This window comes from Amblyraja radiata, chromosome 12 (assembly GCF_010909765.2).
Source record: "Amblyraja radiata isolate CabotCenter1 chromosome 12, sAmbRad1.1.pri, whole genome shotgun sequence".
Taxonomy (NCBI): Eukaryota; Metazoa; Chordata; class Chondrichthyes; order Rajiformes; family Rajidae; genus Amblyraja; species Amblyraja radiata.
The window spans coordinates 15882085-15898581 of NC_045967.1; the positions used below are offsets into that span (position 1 = coordinate 15882085).

The following is a 16497-nucleotide window of genomic DNA, read 5'->3' on the forward strand; positions in this document are numbered from 1 at the left end:
TCAAAGTCTGCCCAACCTCTCCCTGTAGCTAATACCCTCCAATCCAGGCGTAATTCTGGTAAACAACCTCTGCACCCTTTCCAAATCCTTCACATCCTTTCTCTAATGGGGTGACCAGAACTGCACACAATAATCCAAATGCAGCCTAACCAAAGTCCTGAATAACTGCATCATGACTTCCTGACTCTCATCCTCAATAGCCCAACTAATGAAGGCAAATATACCATATGCGTTCTTTATCACTCTATCTATTTGTGTTGTCACTTTCAGGGAGTTCTGGAATTAGACCCCAAGATCCCTCTGTACATCAATGCTAATGGGTGTCTTGCCATTATGTGCATACTTTCCTCTTACATTCGACCACCCAAAGTGCACCATCTCACACTTGCTCGTATTAAACTCCATCTGCCATTTCTCCGCCCATTTCTGTAGCAACTTGAGAAGATCTATAAACGGTAGCACGCACGACTCATATCAGAAACAGCAGCAACTCCTGCTGGCAAAAGAATGATTATTATTCCAGTGAAATGCAGAAACTCGTTACAAAAAAATAAATCCCCCCCACAAGTTTTGACCCATCACGTGAACAAGTGTGATCTCTGGGTGCGATTCACTTTCATCCTTGCTGCAAATAGTCAAGACACCGTGAGTATCCAAGATATTTCTGCTAACAGTCCTGGCACAATAAGGACCCAGTCTAATTAAAATAACAATGGTGGTGACAGATGGAATAAGTCGGCCTGGAATTTTTATAACCTCTATTTTGAATGAGCTCAACAGCAAATATAGATCTTCATTAAAAAAAAATTCTCATTTTCAAAGCCATTCAAATCAAAGTTTATTGTTATGGCTTCTCTCTCCTTTTTCACTGTCATCAAAGCTATTCTGAGCACATTGCTTTATAAAAAGACAAGTAATCATGTGTATAGTGATTCTGTTTGGAAAAATAAATTGCTGATTACATTTTGATATTTCGTGCTGATACTCCATGCAATGTGGTGAAGGGTGGCTAAGTGCATCTAGGATGCATTTCATGCACTGCACTGCACTGCAACTGATGATTACTCATGAGGGGACCCTTTAGTAGCCTGATAACAGCGGGTAAGAAACTGTTCCTGAATCTGGTGTTTGCACCTCCAAGCTTCTGTATCGTCTGCCCGATGGGAGAGTGGAGAGGAGAGAAGAGGGAATGACCAGGGTGTAAATGGGCATTAATGAGTTAATGGTTGTGAGTCTGGTCTGTGTGATGGATTGGACCATATCCACATCTCTGCAATTCCTAAGATAGACACAAAGTGCTGGAGTAACTCAGTAGGATAAGCCATGATCACAGTGAATGGCGGTGTTGGCTCGAAGGGCCAAATGGCCTATTCCTGCACCTATTGTCTATTGTCAGGCAGCACCTCTGAAGAAAAAGAACTGGTGACTTTTTGGGTCGGAACCCTTCTTCTGAAGAAGGGCCCTTCTTCTGAAGAAGGGTTCTAACCAGAAAATCACCCATCCTTTTTCTCCAGAGGTGCTGCCTGACCTGATGAGTTACTCTAGCACTTTATGTCTATCTTCGATATAAACCAGCATCTGCAGTTGCTTTCTACACACTTTCTTTGTAATTCCTTGTGGTCTTGGGCAGAGTCAAAGTAAACTGTGTGGCATCTGGATAGGATGCTTACCACAATGCATCTGTAGAAGTTGATGCAGCGCAAAGCAAAACTCCAAGGTGCAACAAGGTGCAAGGTATCAAAGGGAAAGATATTAGGAGACGTTGGTAAGATCATGGTCACGGACAAGGGGTGCTACGGAGGGTGCAGAGAAGATTCACCAGGAATGTTGGATATACAAAAAACTGCAGATGCTGGAATCTTGAGCTAAACACAAATTGCTGTAGGAACTCAAAAGATTTGGCAGCATCTGTTGGAGGAGATGGATAGAAAAAGTTTAATGTTGGGATTCATATTCTGTTCATTCCCCCCCGCAGATGCTGCCTGACCCACTGAGTTCCTGCAGCCGTTTTACTTTTGCTCAGGTTTCTGGCATCTGCAGGCTCTTGGATCTCGTAAATCTCCCACCACTGGGTGGCGCCCAAAGTGGCCGCCTCGCCAGCAGTCTGCTTAGAAATACAGCACGGAAAAAGGCCATTCCGCCCGCCGGGTCTGCGCTGACCAGTGATCCCCGCACATTAACACTATCCTACACCCACTAGGGACAATTTTTACATTTACCAAGCCAATTAACCTACAAACCTGTGCGTCTTTGGAATGTGGGAGGAAACCGAAGATCTCAGAGAAAACCCACGCAGGTCACGGGGAGAACGTACAAACTCCGTACAGACAGCACCCGGGTCTAAGGTGCGGCATTCGCTGTAAGGCAGCAACTCTACCGCTGCGCCACCGTGACTGACTATCTTGTCCCTTCTCTGTTTTTATTATTTTAAGTATGTCTTCAATGTTTGTTTTAATGTCTCTTGGTATGTTTTATGTGCGGGGTGTGGGGGGGATTTGGGGAAGCTTTTTCCAGTCACTTACCTCGACGGAGATGCCAATTATTTCCGTGTCGCATCTCCGTCCCTCCCTGCAGCCCACAATGTGGAGTGGTGCAGCCTTTCCTGGTGATCGGCCCGGAGCTTCAAGCCGCGGTTGTGGCGCGGACTTACAATCTCGGGGCCTGGAATCCTTTGCCGAGGATCGCCAGTGTTGGTGCTCTGACCGCGGGTCCTGTGGACTTTAACAACGAGAAGCAGCGGTCTCTGGTAAAAAACGGCCGACTCCGGAGGTCCATGCCGCAGATTGTTCCGTTCCGTCCCGACACCGTAGTTTCGATCATCCCGACGTGGGGGCTTGAACAGCGGACCGTCGGCAAAGGCCCCGTTCAAAGGCCCCGACCATGGGTGAACAAAGGAGGAAGGTGACTGAACTTTATTGCCTTCCATCACAGTGAGGAATATTGATTCCACTGTGGTGGATGTTCATGTTAAACTTTATTTTATGTGTTGTGTAAATTTTTGGTTTTTACTTAATATGACTGTATGGTAACTCAAATTTCACTGCACCATAATTGGTACATGTGACAATTAAATTAAATCTTGAATCTTGAATCTACCTACACTAGGGAAGCATAATGGAGCTGCAAGTAGATCTGCTGCCTTCGCTGGTGAGCCAGGTTCAATTCCGACCTTTGGTGCTATGTGTGTGGAGTTTGCAGGCTCTCTTCAGAGTGGGTTTCCTCTCACCTCTCAAAAATGCACAAAAATACACTACTTTTCCACTAGTGTGTAGGTGAGTGATAGCATTGGGGGCGGGGGGAGGTGGGGGGGAATGGGGGCATCCGGTGGGAATGCAGAGAGAATAAAATGTGTTATCACTGGTTTAGTGAAAAAATACTACTTGATAGTTAGCGTGGACTCAATGGGCTGAAGAACCATTTTCCATGGCACACCTCTCTCTATGGCCAAGAGATTGTTCAGTGTGTTGGCTGCATTTTTTTTGGTGGGGAAATAATCTACTAATTCTATACCGAAGCCTGGATGAAATTTAAAAAGTGCATTTATATAGGATTGTTTATAATCTCAAAAACATGGTCAAGGAAAGATAAGGTGTAAGGATAAAATAATAAATAATGATGATATATCCTTAGTGAACAATGGCATATGTAAACTACCAGCCACATCCTTGAATTAATATACAGAATATCAGATCCTATGATCTATAGCCATGGCCAATCAATCTGCTCAATGGTTCAATTATATTTTATTGTCACGTGTACTCAAATACAGTAACAGTCCTTGTATACTGCTCAATGACAATCCTACATTGACTCCATCTACAATTCACGTTGCATCGGGAAGGCCTCCAGCATAATCAAAGACCAGACTCATCCCGGTCACTTCCTCTTCTCCCCCCTCCCATCAAGCACAAAGTACAGAAGCGTGAAAACGCACATCTCCAGATTCAGAGACAATTTCTTCCCAGCTATTACCAGCCAACTAAACCATTCTATCAACAATTAGAGAGCAGCCCTGAGCTACTATCTACCTCATTGGAGACCCTCGGACTATCTTTAATCGGACCTTACCGGACTTTATCTTGCACTATCCATTATTCCCTTTATCTTGTATCTGTACGCTGTGAACGGCTTGATAGTAAGTGGTCCTGGTCTTATATTGTCAGCCTCAAATGACCTATTTTCCTCTGATGTGTGCGTGGCCTCACTCTTTTCATCATACTCTAACAATGCTTAATCTATATAAGGCCCAGTCCGCCTTGGCATATGCGATCTCCCAGTTGCCAAACATTTAAACTCCCGTTCCCAGTCCAATACTTACATTTCTAAACTGGGCCTCCTCCACTTTCAGAGTGAGGCCACACACATATTGGAGGAACAACACCTCATATTTCTCTTGGGCAGCTTACAACCCAGCAGTATGAATATTGATTTTTCTAATTTCAAGTAACTCTTGCATTCCCTCCGCTGCCCTCTCTCCTCCCCCTTCCCCCACCCCAGTCGTCCTACCAGTTCCACTGGTTGTATCCTTGTATCCCTCTTGTTATCACTCCATCCCCAGCCAACAATGCGCCATTATGGGCTCCACCCTTCCTGAGGTCATCTGTTGCCGGCCCTGATTTGTTCTGGCCTATTATAGACTCATAGAGTGACTATGACTAGAGCATATGTCTAGAGAGAGTATTCTCGCCTCTAGTTTGTTTTTACCGCTACACTAATGTGCCGCCACTTATTGAGATTGTTAGTCTTTGCTATGGAGTCATACAGCGGCCCATAGCAGAAGCGTCCAGGTCGCGGGGCTGGAAACTGGAAGTATCCTGAGCTAATTTCGCTGCCACCATCGTCTATTGAAACAAGTGATGGCTCCCACTGATTGTCGCCGGAAACTTGCGTCCTTTTCAGGGCGGACGATGACAGCGATGTCAACATTTGAAACATGGAATATGGGCACAAAAGAGGAAGAAGTCATACAGCATGGAAGCAGGCTCTTTGGCCCAACTTGCCCATGATGACCAACATGCCCCACATGCCACACTAATCCTACCTTCCCCCGTTTGGCTCATATCCCTCTAAATCTTTCCTTTCCTATCCGCATTAACCAACCTGATCACCCGGTGGCTCAGCACTTCAACTCCCCCCTCCCATTCTGAATCCGACCTTTCTGTTCTGGGCTTTCTCCATGGCCAGAGTGAGAACCACCGGAAATTGGAGGAGCAACACCTCATATTCCGCTTGGGCAGTCTGCACCCTGGTGACATAAACATTGAATTCACCAATTTCCAGTAGCCTTTGCTGTCTCGTCCCCTTCGCAGCATTCCCTCAGCCCTGGGGCTCCTCCTCTTCCTTTTACCTTTCTTCTCCCCATCCCCCCCCCCCCCCCACCCTACATCAGTCTGAAGAAGGGTTTCAGCCCAAAACGTTGCCCATTTCCTTCACTCCATAGATGCTGCTGCACCCGCTGAGTTTCTCCAGCATTTATGTCTACCTTAAATGTCTTGAATGTTGTTTTATTACCTGCCTCAGCCATTCCCTCTGGTAGCTCGTTCCATGCACCCACCACCCTCTGTATGAATAAATTGCCCCTCAGGTTCCTATTAAATCATTCCCTTCTGGTTCAGGTAACATTTGCTCTAAAGTTACAAAGTACTCTCCCTATCTGACACTCCGTCTCAGATTCCACAGCCGCAGTATGCTACTGATGGTGTAAAAATTGAGTTCAGCAATCAAATGGAATCTTCTGTCTAGGCTGGTGTTAAGCTTTTTAAGTCTGGTTGAATCCTGGCAATCTCTGCTGTCAGTTCTGGCATTGTGTGTGCTTCCCATATTTATCATTGCACCATTGCCAATCACGCTGGCAGCTGCCAAGGGCCTATGCTGTGGAGTGTCTCACATTAAGCTCTCTGCCTTTCCACATCTTTGTCTGATATTAAGAAGCTGCTCAAAATCTACTTCCTTCATCAGGTTTCTTCACCACCCATCCGAACATCTCCTTGTGTGCTACAATTTCAGATGCTGCCTCGATTGTTGCTGCTGCTTCCACATCAGTGGAGGCAGCTTCCACACCCACGCTGCCTCCATAGAACATAGAACGGTACAGCAGAGGAACAGGCCCTTCAGCCCACAATATCCCTGCTGAATATGATGCCAAATAAATTAATCTCCTCTGCCTGTGTCTGAAGAAGGGTTTCATACCCAAGATGTCACCTATTCCTTTTCTCCAGAGATGCTTCCTGACCCGCTGTTACTCCACCACATGATCCATGCACCTGTATTCCCTGCATATCCATGTGCCTATGTAGAGTGCCCTCCATAATGTTTGGGACAAAGACCCATCATTTATTTATTTGCCTGGTTAAAGTGCACATTGTCAGATTTTATTAATGTTTATATATTTGTGTTTCACCATGTAGAAATTACAGCTGTATTTATACATAGCCCCCAATTTCAGGGCACCATAATGTTTGGGACACATGGTTTCACAGGCATTTGTCATTGCTCAGGTGTGTTTAATTGCCTCCGTAATGCAGGTATAAGAGAGCTTTCAGCACCTAGTCTTTCCTCCAGTCTTTCCATCACCTTTGGAAACTTTTATTGCTGTTTATCAACAAAGTTGTGCCAATGAAAGTCAAAGAAGCCATTATGAGAATCAAGAACTGTTAGAGACATCAGCCAAACCATAGGCTTACCAAAATCACCAGTTTGGAACATCATTAAGAAGAAAGAGAGCACTGGTGAGCTTACTAATCGCAAAGGGACTAACAGGCCAAGGAAGACCTCCACAGCTGATGACAGGAGGATTCTCTCGATAATAAAGAAAAATCCTCAAATACCTGTCCAACAGTTCAGAAACACACTTCAGGTGTGGATTTGTCAATGACCACCTTCCGCAGAAGACTTCATGAACAGAAATACAGAGGCTACACTGCAGGATGCAAACCACTGGTTAGCAGCAAAAATAGGATGGCCAGGTTACAGATTACCAAGAAATACTTAAAAGAGCAACCACAGTTCTGGAAGAAGACCTTGTGGACAGATGAGACAAATATTAATTTATATCAGAGTGATGGCAAGAGCAAAGTATGGAAGAGGGAAGGAACTGCCAAAGATCCAAAGCATGCCACCTCATCTGTGAAACACGGTCATGGGGATTTTATGGCCTGGCATGTATGGCTGCTGAAGGTATTGGCTCACATATTTTCATTGATGATACAACTGCTGATGGTAGTAGCATAATGAATTCTGAAGTGTATAGACATGTCCTATCTGCTCATGTTCAAACAAATGTCTCAAAGCTCATTGGCCGGCGGTTCATTCTACAGCAAGACAATGATCCCAAACATACTGCCAAAGCAGCAAAGGAGTTTTACAAAGTTAAAAAATTGTAAATTCTTGAGTGGCCGTCAATCACCCGATCTGAACCCAATTGAGCATGCCTTTTATATGCTGAAGAGAAAATTGGAGGGAACTAGCCCCCAAAAGAAGCATAAGCAAAAGATGGCTGAAATACAGGCCTGGCAGAGCATCACTAGAGAAGACACCCAGCAACTGGTGATGTCCATGTGTCGCAGACTTCAAGCAGTCATTGCATGCAAAGGATATGCAACAAAATACTAAACATGACTATTTTCACTTAAATGACACTGCTGTGCCCCAAACATTATGGTGCCCTGAAATGGGGGGACTACGTATAAACAATGCTGTAATTTCTACATGGTGAAACCAAAATGTATAAAAATTGCCTTTATTAAAATCTGACAATGTGGACTTTAACCACATGATTTTTTTTCTATTACAAATCTCAAATTGTGGAGTACAGAGGCAAATAAATAAATGATGGGTCTTTGTCCCAAACATTATGAAGGGCACTGTACGTCTCTTAAACGCCACTATCATACCTGCTTCCACCACTACCCCTGCCAGCACAGTCCTTGACCAGCTCATCAACAGAGCATAATCTGTATGGATTGGCAGCAACACTTCCAGGAGCACCTCAAGATTGTGTGCTTAGCCCCCAGCTCTTCTCATTCTAGACCCATAACTGTGTGGCTGGACGTAGTTCCCACTCCATCATTACATTCGCTGATGACACCACCATTGTTCGATGAATTACAGATGATGATGAGTCAGAGTATAGGAGGGAGATCGAATGGTAAAAGAACAACAACCGTGTTATCAACGTCAGTAAAACCAAGGAACCAATTGTTGTCTTTAGAAGAGGAACTACAAACCTGTCTTCACCGACAGGACGGTGGTGGAGAGAGTTAAAACAATTCAAATTCCCAGGCATGTATATCTCTGAAGATTTCTCCTGGACCCAGCACATTGATGCAATCATAATGAAAACCTTACATAGGCTCCACCTCCTTAGAGGTTGAGGAGATTTGGTATTTGACAAATACTCTACAGGTGGACAGTAGAGAGCATGTTGTCTAGTTACATCATGGCCTTGTTTGGGAACTCAAACGGCCAGGAACGAAGAAGGTTGCAAAAAGTGGTAAACATTGCCCAGTCCATCACGGGTATTAACCCATCGAAGGATCAACAAGAATCGCTGCCTCAATCAGATGCCCACACCACCCTTGCCACTTTTCACTCCTGCCATCAAGAAGATAGTATCAGAGCCTGAAAACTGTAACATTCAGGAAAATGGGAGTGGATTGATGGTATTGATCTGCTGGATGGAGTCTGGCATGGATATAATGGGCTGAATTCATTACCATGTCACACATGGAGGTATTTCCCTCACAGATGCTGTTTGGTCTGCTCAAACATTTTGTTCAAGTCATATACCAGCGGAGGAAGTTAAAACAGTTACTATAACATTATTTAAAGGACATTTGGACAGATAGGAAATGTTTAGAGGGATATCGGCTAAATATGGGCTGGTGGAACTAGTGTAGTTGGTCATCTTTGTCAGCATGGGCAAAATGGGCTGAAGGGCCAGTTTCCACGCTGTATGACTCTATCTTGTGAATGAGTATTCTGATTAAAAACCAACTACTGGTTCTTGTATGCCATTGTACCTTTGAAAATCCATTGCCCTAGTCACATCATCCAATTTTATTTTTCCTCTGCATTTCTCCCCTCTCTTTAATTTAGTTTAGTTTAACTTACCTGGAAATATACAAAAATTATTCAATGAGCGAGTGGGGGGTTATAATTTAAGAAGAATATTTAATTTTACTTCGGAGTCACGTGAGTGACTACGTGAAGAACCCGCTCAGTGCGCAGGCGCGGCATTACGCCAGCAGTGCAACAGCGGCTGCAGCGGGAGTTATGCGCTCCCGCTACAGAATGAAACGGACCGTCAGGTGAGTACCCTGAGGTCGGGTTTCTTTTACAGGGGAGCCTTTTTCTGCTTGTGTTTTACAGGCAGAGAAAAAGGCTCTGGAACAAAACTGTCCCCCGTTCGAGGAGGAACGGTTTCCGTCGGGGAGGTGGGCAGCAACAGGCGGTAGGAGCGTTTACCCGGTGTTCCGCTATTCCCCGACACCGTGCCGAGCCCAGCCCGCTAGTACCTGAGCAGCGGGCTGGATGCATAGCCACCCGAAGAGGCATCCGGCAGGTGTTCCCGATTTGGGACGGGACGTCTCTCCACCCGCACGAGGGGAGAGAGAGCCGCCTGAGCCACTGGAGCGGCTCACGGAGCAGGTGCCTTTCGAGACGCGCTGCTTGAGGGGCGCTCTCGCTTCTACAAGGCACAAAAGCTCAAGAAGAAGGCGGTAGGAACAATTACCGGGCGCTCCGCTATCCCCATCACCGAGCCGAGCCCAGTCCCGCTAGTGCCTGAGCTGCGGGCTGGATGTTTAGCCATCCGAAGAGGCATCCGGCCGGTGGCTTCCGACTTGTCGGAGGGGACGTCTCTCCACCCGCAGGGAGAGAGACAGCCACCTGAGCTGCTGGAGCGGCTCCTGGAGCAGGAGCTCCTGCGAGACACGCTACGTGAGGGGCAGTCTCGCTGGGGGTTCAGGCATACCCTCCACAGTGCCTAGGCACTGCCCATCGCTTCCTCCTTAGTGTGGTTAGCTTTGGGGTGACCAGGGGCTGGGCTGGTCATGAAGAGGGGTCACTGGCTGAACAACATCGGGAGTATGCTTGAGGTACAGGATCAGGAAGAGCTGCTGGGTGTGGCCGCTATGTGGCTCCACCACTAGCGAGATGGCTTTTCAGTCTCAACTGATGGCCAGCTTACTACCTGTTCTTTCAAAAATCTCCAAGACAGGTAGTCATGAGGCGTTGGAGTTCATCACGCTTCACCTAAATTGCATTTACTCAAAGTGGCCACCATTATTGGAGGGTACATTGAGCATCGCTTTAAAAAAGCCAAAATATCAAAAAATGAATTTGATATCCCTGATGTCGGCTATAATTTTCGCATGCTCTTCCAGAGGGTCACGGTAGTATGGCAAAACACCTGACCTACTGTTCGCAGTGCTCCGCAACTTCTCAGGAAGTTACAAAACCTGCCCTCAAAGAACGCCGACCTCACAAAAACTGGACAAAGTGTCCAAAATATCGGCGCAAGAGGGCAGGGTCTGGAATGAGCACCACACGTAAACCAGTCAGCAGTACCTCTAACGCGTCCACCAGGAGGGTCCACCTCATGGTACTGGTGAAAGCTCGGGGCCTGCATGCCAAACCCGTAAGCCTTTCAGGCCAAGGCCCAGAGCAGGCCCCATGGAAAATGCGCCACCCCCCCAATACCACCACCAAGTCAGACAACGTGCAAGACTCGTTGGACCGGCAGGAAACAGAAGAATACCCATAACCATGGAGGTAGGTGGGTCTGGTTCCTGCCAACGTATACAAAATAGGGGCTTAATACTAACAGGGGAGATTACACCTGTTTTAAGAAGCACGGGAGTCTATCACAAGTGATCAGTATATACTCAATGGCTTAGTGGATACAAAATACAATTCATACTAGAAAAATTGCCACCAGTTCAACATTTACCCCAGAGGGTATTTTCCCTCTCCGTTAAAGAAACGAGAGGGACAAGCTGTACTGGTGAGACTAATTACAAAGGGTATCATGGGAAACATGAACCCTTGGAATTCGTATCAAATATTCGTCACTAAACCGAAAAAGATGGTGGATGTCGCATCATCATTGACTTAACTTCACTAAATATGGTTGTTAAGTATATACATTTCAAAATGGAAACGGTTGTTACTGCCAAACAACTAATTTCCAAAGGATACTTCATGGCAAGCATTGATCTTAAAGATGTTTACTAATTTAATACCATTCACAAGGATCATCGCAGATACCTGAAATTTACCTGGATGGGGCAGCTATGGCAATTTAAAGCGTTACCCAATGGGAAAATAGGCAAGACCATGGAATTGACTATGTTAGCTGTATCAGCTACCAAACAGTTATTCAAAACCCTGGGATTGTCTTACATCCAGATAAATCTAGGTTGAAGCCATCCACAATCATGGACTACTTGGGCTTCACAATTAATTCAGTCTACGTGACTGTAACTTTGCCAAGAGACAAAACAGTTGAATTGGCACAATCATGCAACAATTAATGGTCCACGTACTCCCAACTATTCGACAAGTAACAGAGTAATTGGGAATATGGTAGCAGCATTTCCGGCTACACAATTCAGACCTTTGCACTGTCAAAACTTACAAAGAGCAAAGGTACAGGCACCAAAACAACATACAGGTCATTATGATCGTGTCATTGAAGTCACCCACTGAAGCAATATCATAACTACAGTGGTGGGCAAAATGTTTGGCATAATTTTATGGTTTAAAAGCATATGCACAAATATGCATCACTTGCATGTACGGTCACAAATAGATAATACTACGGTGGTGGCCTACGTTAACCATATGGGCCGCATAAAATCGGTATCATGCGACAAGTTGGTCAACACAATTTGGCAATGGTGTGTCGAAAGACATATTTGGCTATCAGTAACTTACCTGCCAGGTAAGCTAAATACAGTGGCAGACACCAGGTCACGTAAATTTAATGACAATGGATGTTAAACCCCAAATAATTTGCAAAGTTATCATGCAATATGGCACGCCAGATATCGATTTATTTGCATCAAGGCTAAATCACCAGATACCTATGTATGTCGCTTGGGAACCAGACCCTGAGGCAGCAGCGGTAGATGCGTTCGCGCTGGATTGGGGAAATTCTTCTTCTATGCATTTCCTCCCTTCTGCCTCATCAGTTGGGGACTACGCACAATACAAATGGACTCTGCTTCAGGTATTTTGATAGTACCCGACTGGCCTACACAGCCATGGTTCCCAAAACTCCATGACATGGTTGTTGAAACTCCGATAGTATCCCCAGTGACCCAGAGTTATTTACACCCAGTGTTGGGCACAAGCCACCCGTGCCATGAAAATCAAACTCCTGGGTTGCAGATTCTGCACAAACCACTTCTGGGACTGGGATTATCAGAACAAACCATCGACACCATGTCAGCATCCCTTCGAACATACACTGAAAAACAGCACTTGTCCAGCATCAATAAATGGGAGAAGTACTGCTTGGATAAAGGGACCACCTACTCAACCGCTACAGTTACCAACGTACTGGAATTCCTGGCGAACCTTCACCACGATGAAGGACTCAGCTACAGAGCCATCAACACGGCTAGAAGAGCCATGCCTGTCTATTTAAAACCAGCTCCAGGACAACAGGCAATGGGGTCCCATCTGCTGGTGGTCAAACTAATGAAGGGTATTTACAACTCTAACCCCTAGACCAAGGTACACCCATACATGGGATGTCAGTGTGGTCCTGACATACCTCAGGGGATGGCCACCAGCCAGACCCCTTAACCTAGAACAATCTATGCTCAAAACACTCATGTTGATGGCACTTGTATCTGCACAGAGGGTCCAGTCACTACACCTATTGCGACTGGACAACATGATCACAGCTCCAGACCAGATCTGTCGTTATCCAGCCACTGATCAAACAGAGCAGACCAGGAACACCTAATCCAGTCGTGGAATTCCGGGCTTACCCACCAGAACCACGGTTATGTGCCATGACCCACCTTCTATCCTACATAGACACAACCAAAATATTCGAGGGAGATGAAAAGCCTTGTGGGTCAGTCATAAAAACCTTATGGTCGGGTGACGAGCCAAACCATTGCGAGATGGCTCAAGCAGGTGCCAAAAACTGCTGGGATAAACACTAACATGTACAAATGTTATTCCGCCAGGGCAGCATCCATGTCGACGGCTAAAAGAATGGACATGCCTATAGACCACATCCTGGCTACAGCAGGATGGTGGGGGGAAAAGACCGTTCTGAAATTTTATAATAAGCCGTTGGCAAAACCTGTTTTATTTGCAGCAAGATTACGGACAGCAAATATTTAATTTAAGCCCAGGTGAGCAATTTAATTCTTTGGTGTTATTGTTTAAAAAATACCATTGTGTTTTTCTACAAATAGATTCATTGGTTGATTACGATAACACTTCCTCCCTCAAGAACTTCGGCAGTGAGTGAAATAAAACTGTTACACGGTTTGAAATCACAGAGCTTTGAAGTCTTCATGTAGTCACTCACGTGACTCCGAAGTAAAATAGTAAGATTAAACGAGAACTTACCAGTTTGAAGTTTGATCTGTATTTTATGAGGAGTTACGATGAGGGATTACGTGCCCTCCGCTCCCACCCTCATTATATGGATCAAACTAATAAATTGATGTCTCCTTATCTTTACTATGTTTACTTCAAATAACTGTGTCTATCTGTGATTCCACACCGCTGCTTGGAAGTATGCCGCGCCTGCGCACTGAGCGGGTTCTTCACGTAATTCCTCATCGTAACTCCTCATAAAATACAGATCAAACTTCAAACTGGTAAGTTCTCGTTTAATCTTACTATTTTAAGGTGCAAAGAGTCCGCATGACCAGAAATTTTTTTGTATTTCGGTCTGTGAAGTAGGATTGTGGAACAATTTGAATGTAGAGTTAAAGCAATGTCCAAACATGAACCAGTTCAAAATGACATACAAAAAACTTTTTTACACAAGGTACAGGGATGAAGGGGTTGGTTGACAAACAGGGGTTGGTGTTTGTTTATTATTTATTTATGTTTTTTGGTTACTTCATACATATTACTTGTAAGTGTATATCAGTTGTATGTATATATATGTTTGTATGCATCTCTAAAAATTGTCTGGGGTATTATTGTTATTAATTAATTAATTATTAAATATGGAAGAAGGGTTTAGGGAGAAGGGGTGAGATTAAATACGTTATTCTTCTTCTCACTCCTTTTCGAGCTTGTAAAGAAAAAGTGTTGGACATTTAAATTTTGCTTTATGCTTTTCATTGCTTTGCAAATATTGCCTGGAATGTCCAATTGTTTGACTATTTTGATTTTGTTGTTGTTATTTATTCCTATTTATGTCTTTACTTGTTCGGAACAAATAAACAAATAAATAAATAAATAAAGTTTAGAGATACAGCATGGAAACAGGCCCTTCGGCCCACTGAGTCCACGTTGACGATTGATGACCAATCACACCATGTTATTCCACTTTCTCTTTCACACCTGACACACAAGGGGATCATTTACAAAGGACAATAAACCTATAAAACCTTTGGGATGTGGGAGGAAAATGGATCACAAGGAGGAAACCAATATAGGCACAGGGAGAACGTGCAAACTCCACACGGGCAATGCCCGAGGTCAGGATCGAACCCGGGTCTCGGGCACTGTGAGGCAGTAGCTAGTGTTGAGCCAAAAGTCCATACAAGGGCTTGTTAGTTTAAGGGGTGTTCTATTTTTCTCCTAATAATATTAATTTTGGAGCACCATTTATATTGCAAAGAAAAACAGAACATCACACAAGACTGCAGCCAGTAAAAATGTGACATTGTACTAAACAAAATAATAGGACAGTTTGGAGCAGTGTTGAAATGGAGACATTCAGACGTTACAGAGAGGGGAAAAGTGAAGCTGTGGAGAGATTGGCAAATGGGGATAATAAATTTAAAGACAAGCCAATCAGAGAATCATTGAGCCATACAGCACAGCAACAGGCCCTTCTGCCCATCTTGTCCCTGCCGATCAAACTGGCATAGTGGGCTCGTCCTATTTGCCTGCATTTTGCCCACAGCTCTCTAAGCCCTTCCTATCAACACATCTGTCCAAAAGTCATAATTGTATCTGCTTGTATGGGGAAAATCGCCAGTGAAAGCTTGCTGATAATCCTTAGCTAGGTTATCTGTCATTCAAAGTTAATTAACTTGAGCAACTGACGTGAGCTGGCTAGTTGGAAGGGTAGGGCTTGATATTAGCTTTTAAAAAAATATTCATAATGTTCATTGCGACGGATATCGCTGGCAGTGGGAATATTTAATGTCTGTTTCTAATTGTCCCTTCACACTGGGTGTCAGAGTCATAGAGCTATACAGCATGAAAATAAGCACTTCAGCCAAGCAAGTCTGTGCCGACCAGCGATCACCTTGTACACTAGCACTATCCTACACACCAGGGACAATTTACAATTTTACCGCAACCAATTAACCTACAAACCTGCACGTCTTTGGAGTTTGGGAGGAAACTGGAGAGCCTGTAGAAAACCCAAGCAGTCACAGGTAGAACGTACAATCTCCATACAAACAGCACCCGTCATCAGGATCGAACCCAAGTCTCTGCCGCTGTAAGGCAGCAAGTCTACGGCATCACCACTGTGCCGCTGGGCACCCAGGTCCTTCACACTTGCGCCCAGCTTTGGTCCCGGACAAAGCGAGTGAGCTTTTGAAAGAAAGAATCAGCAAGTTGTACTCACGATTTTTGCGGGGCAGACTTGGTCGGAGGCTTTCCTTGCACATCGCATCGTTCTGAAAGGTAAACATTAAGGGTGTCAGGCACGAGGAAATAAAGATGCTAGTTTACAAATAAAAAGACACAAAGTGCTGGAGTAACTCAACGGGTCAGGCAGCATCTCTGGAGAATATGGATAGGTAACATTTCGGGTCATGATCCTTCTTCAGACTCATCTTATAATAGATTCCCTTAACACGTGTATCCGCCTATCAGGATTTGTCACACCCTCCATCTGTTTTCCAGCTTTCTCCCCCTACAATCAATCTGACAAAGGGTCTTGACCCGAAACGTTGCCTGTTCAAGTTCTGGAGAACATGGGTAGGTGACGTTTCGTGTCGGGTCCCTTCTGGCGGCCTAAATCATCTCCTAGTCACCTTACTCGTTTCCCTGCTCATACTCCTTCACTATCACCTCATCCACAGCCAACAATGGACCATTGTGGGCTCCTCCATTCCTGAGTCATCGGTGCTGGCTAATTTGTTCTGCCCCTTTTCATACCTCTAGTTTCCCTCTCCCCTGACACTCAGTCTGAAGAAGGGTCTCGACCCAAAACGTCACCTATTCCTTTCCTCCAGAGATGCTGACTGACCTGCTGAGTTACTCCAACACATTCTGCCTGAATCTTCAGTCTGAAGAAGGGTCCTAACCCAAAACATCACCTATCCATGT

General features: G+C 44.9%; 1 protein-coding gene across 3 annotated transcripts in view; it reads right to left on the bottom strand.

Moving 5' to 3' along the window:
* Positions 1-16497, bottom strand: part of aff2 (AF4/FMR2 family member 2) — a 465473-nt gene that overhangs the window by 155083 nt on the left and 293893 nt on the right. For all 3 annotated transcript variants that reach the window (XM_033030286.1, XM_033030287.1, XM_033030285.1), the window contains one exon: positions 15791-15842. In XM_033030286.1, coding sequence (XP_032886177.1) covers positions 15791-15842 — 52 coding nt within the window. The remainder of the gene's footprint in view (positions 1-15790; positions 15843-16497) is intronic.